This window comes from Amphimedon queenslandica, unplaced genomic scaffold, assembly GCF_000090795.2.
Source record: "Amphimedon queenslandica unplaced genomic scaffold, v1.1 AMPQUscaffold_12977, whole genome shotgun sequence".
In the NCBI taxonomy this organism is placed as follows: domain Eukaryota; kingdom Metazoa; phylum Porifera; class Demospongiae; order Haplosclerida; family Niphatidae; genus Amphimedon; species Amphimedon queenslandica.
The window spans coordinates 21,999-25,523 of record NW_003546787.1 but is presented as its reverse complement, the minus strand read 5'-3'; the positions used below and the strand labels follow the sequence as shown (position 1 = coordinate 25,523).

At 34.8% G+C, this 3,525-nt stretch overlaps 1 protein-coding gene and 1 long non-coding RNA gene across 2 annotated transcripts in view; one reads left to right on the top strand and one right to left on the bottom strand.

Annotated features, from left to right (window-relative positions):
* Positions 1 to 7: 7 nt before the first annotated feature.
* LOC109585960 (uncharacterized) lies at positions 8 to 1,930 on the top strand. The gene is made up of 4 exons (XR_002186751.1): positions 8 to 60; positions 669 to 720; positions 789 to 946; positions 1,701 to 1,930. It is a non-coding gene; the product is annotated as an uncharacterized LOC109585960 (long non-coding RNA).
* Positions 1,931 to 3,160: 1,230 nt separating this feature from the next.
* Positions 3,161 to 3,525, bottom strand: part of LOC109585957 (uncharacterized) — a 7,275-nt gene continuing 6,910 nt past the window's right edge. The window contains exon 5 of the mRNA XM_020002104.1: positions 3,161 to 3,360. Within this exon, the coding sequence (XP_019857663.1) occupies positions 3,161 to 3,360 (200 nt within the window). The remainder of the gene's footprint in view (positions 3,361 to 3,525) is intronic.

Sequence of the window (3,525 nt, the reverse complement as noted above, 5' to 3'; positions counted from 1 at the left end):
GAGTCTCAAGATTCAAAGGATCAGTTCAAGGAAAGACACTCTGCTTTGTAGGACCACCTGGTAATGTACAATGTACATTAATAGCTATGTACATGTACATTTATTCTATTAATGTACAGTCAAACCTCTGACACCTATGGGCCAGCCATCACTGTCCTTTATATGGAGGTGTCTCAATTGGAGGTTACCCCGTGCTGATCAGACCAGAAAATCCACCATTTTCCTATTGCATGATAATTGGAAAGTTCATTGTATGGGCCGTGTTTGTCTTTTGGAGGTTAATTTGTAGATGTGCGGGGGACAGTAAATGTACATGTACTTCATTATGCAGAATAGAGAGGTTCTTTTATACACTACCTAATGGCCTTATGATCAGGACAACAGGAACTGTACGTTATAGACAGATGCCCACTAATCAGGGGTTGGTTTTAGAGAGGTTTGACTGTATTGGGTAATGTTTCTAATGGTAAATCTAATACTGGAAATGTATTAATTTATAACTCTTTCTCTTACAATTCTTTTTATAAGGAATATACTGTACAGTATGTGTACATGTACTTTAAACAATGTTTGGAATCAGTCTACATGTTATAATGTTCATGTTGTTTGTCTTCTTTCTGTTCCTTTTCTCCCTTTCCCTCTCTTTCTCTCTCTCTCTCTCTCTGTAGGTGTTGGTGATACCAGTATAGCTTGTTCATTGCCCTGGCATTAATTAGAGAAGTAAGACTACACAATAAAGTAATACAACAATCACTGACTGACTCTCTCTCTTCATGTGTGTGTGTTAGTACTTTAGGTTCAGTGTAGGAGGTATGACCGATGTGGCTGAGATAAAGGGACACAGGAGGCCATATGTTGATCCAATGCCTGGTAAAGTGATACAGTTTAGAGGAAGTACAAACTGAGAATCTACTCATACTGATTGATGAACTGGACATGGTACCAGGTATGGGAATTTGGGAATGGAATGTTGTTCTACATAATTCCTGTACATAAACATGTACATGTATTTGTAGACTTGTAGTAGTTTTGGGATTATATGGATCAATTTTGATGCTTTTTTGTTTATTTTTGTACTCTGTCTCTCTCCTCTTTTCTGAGCAAAATGCTAGCTTTGTTTTCTATAACTGAGCACTTACTTTAGTAGTTTTAAATAGGTAAGTGCAGCCACATATACTGTGTAAACACATTCTCAAATATTGTACCGTATAGCAAAAAATTTTCATGGCCCAAAATTTTCGTGGATTTCGTGGTTTTTTTTCAAAACCCACAAAAATAAAATTGGCAAAAATTGATTTTATACAGTTTAAGATGGCTGAAATGTAGAAAACCACGAAAATTAAAGCCACGAAATTGATTTTTGGACGGATCCACGAAAATTTTTTGCTATACGGTATATAAACACTTACCTTATGTTTTTTTTCACTCCTCAAATTATAATAAAAAAGACGAAATGGAGGCAGGTAGAGTTGTCAGTATTGAGCCTGTTTGTTAAAATGTTTGAAACCCCACCTCCGACTCTCAAGGCCAGACTGCTTCCCTTCCCTTCTACCACTATGCTATTATCACTTACTCATAAACACACAAAATAAAAACCTTTATTCATGTAACACATATGCATACTACTGTGGAATACATACACAATTAATGTGAGAACTAGGTCTCATTCCTCCTCTCTCTCTCTCTCTCTTGTCCCACAGAGAGTCAATGGCTCAGATCATTGAGGCTGGTAAGATGATCCTACACATCTTGCTGATTTTGGAGCTGTACTGACCAGTGGAGAATCACATCAAATTCAAGCAGTTAGCAGTTCTTGAATGTCCAGATGTAATCACTTAAGTCCACTGTGGCGGAACTATGGACACAGTCTGGTGAAGAACTGGGTTAACCTTAAGCCTGCTATTATTTGCATCTACTAATTTTAGCGAAATCAGCAAAAGTCATGTTTAGCGTTACTAATTTTAGCGTTTTTAACCAAATTAACGATAAATAATAACCATTATAGTCAATAATAATTATTTTGGCATCTATTTAATTTAGCGGTTTTAAGCTCTCTCGCTAATATAGCTAAATTTAGTAGACGCTAAAAGTAGTAGGCTTAAGGTAAAAATACTTGATTTATTGAATTTGATTTTATAAAATTAAAAATTTTATTTTGTTAGCTAATATACATCATTATTGTTTTGGAATAAAAGTATGTCAAATTACAATAATGACAACAACAACAATAATAATAATAATAAATTAAGTAGAAGTACAAAATAAAGGTACATGAGTACATGCTAAAATAAAACAATTTATTAATTGAGGAAGAAAGGGAAGACTAATAAAAGAAAGCAAAGAGTAGCTCCAGTGATATGTGTTAATGGAGAATACTATTGCTACCCTGGCGTTTATTCGCATCCGGCTTTTATTTAAGAATATACGGTATAAAATTGTGTTTAAGTTGTCCTTTAAGTTTCTAATGGTATCTATTCATTTTGCTTCGTTCAAAAACAAATAAATCATAATGTATCTCTTGAACATATTTAACTACTGATGAATCAGAATTAACAGATTGAGCTATTTCAATATCGTGTGAATGAGGTTTTAAACTGAATACATCAATTAAAAATGAACAAGCTCTAAATTAGAGCTCATGCATATACTAGCAAAATAGAGCAGAGTTTTCTTGTCATGCATTTCAGCTAGTGCATTACAGCAAAGCTCTGTGAGAAATTGCAGAATTAAGTCAAACTTACCAGCTTCACATGCTGCATGAACTGAAGTGTATCCATTATTATCAGGATCATCAGGATTATACAATGACAACAATTAATGAGATACAGTGCCATCTCATTATGATTGAAGAGACATGCATAAAGAAGAGGAGTACGACCATTATCATCACAAGGGATGTAGTTGGAAGCTACATTATTTCAATCTTTATGTACTGAAATATTGTAGTATTGCCTCTTTCTGCCAATATGTGCATGCAAGTTATGCCACTTTTATCCTGTCCTTCAGGGTCTAGTCCACATTATTGACAATTAAAAGTTGTACTAATTCCATATTCCCACCCTCACATGCTGCATGAAGTATAGTGTGCTTTGTACTATCCAAAGTATTAAGTTCATCAGGATGAATACTACACAAGCAAAGAAACACATCAATATGGCCATTACTGCAAGCTAGATCCTTCATTATCAGTAACTGTAAGGAGATTATGATGAGTAGAACTACCAGTGACTGAGAATAGTAAAGCTTCAGTGGTATCCTTATGACCAGAGGCAACTGCTAAGTGTAATGGTGTCTGTCCTTTCTTGTTAGCAATATTGATATTAGTAAACCTGGATAGAAGTGATACCATCTTCTGCTGTCCTATCATACAAGCAAAGTGTAGTGGTGTGTCACCATCTTTATCTTGTTTGTTAAAACTATTTAAGTTTAGATTAGCTGCTAATAAACATTCTAATAGTTCAAACTGTTCAGCTGATACAGCAACATGTAGTGGTGTACGGTCTTGATTATCAGTTACATTAGGAT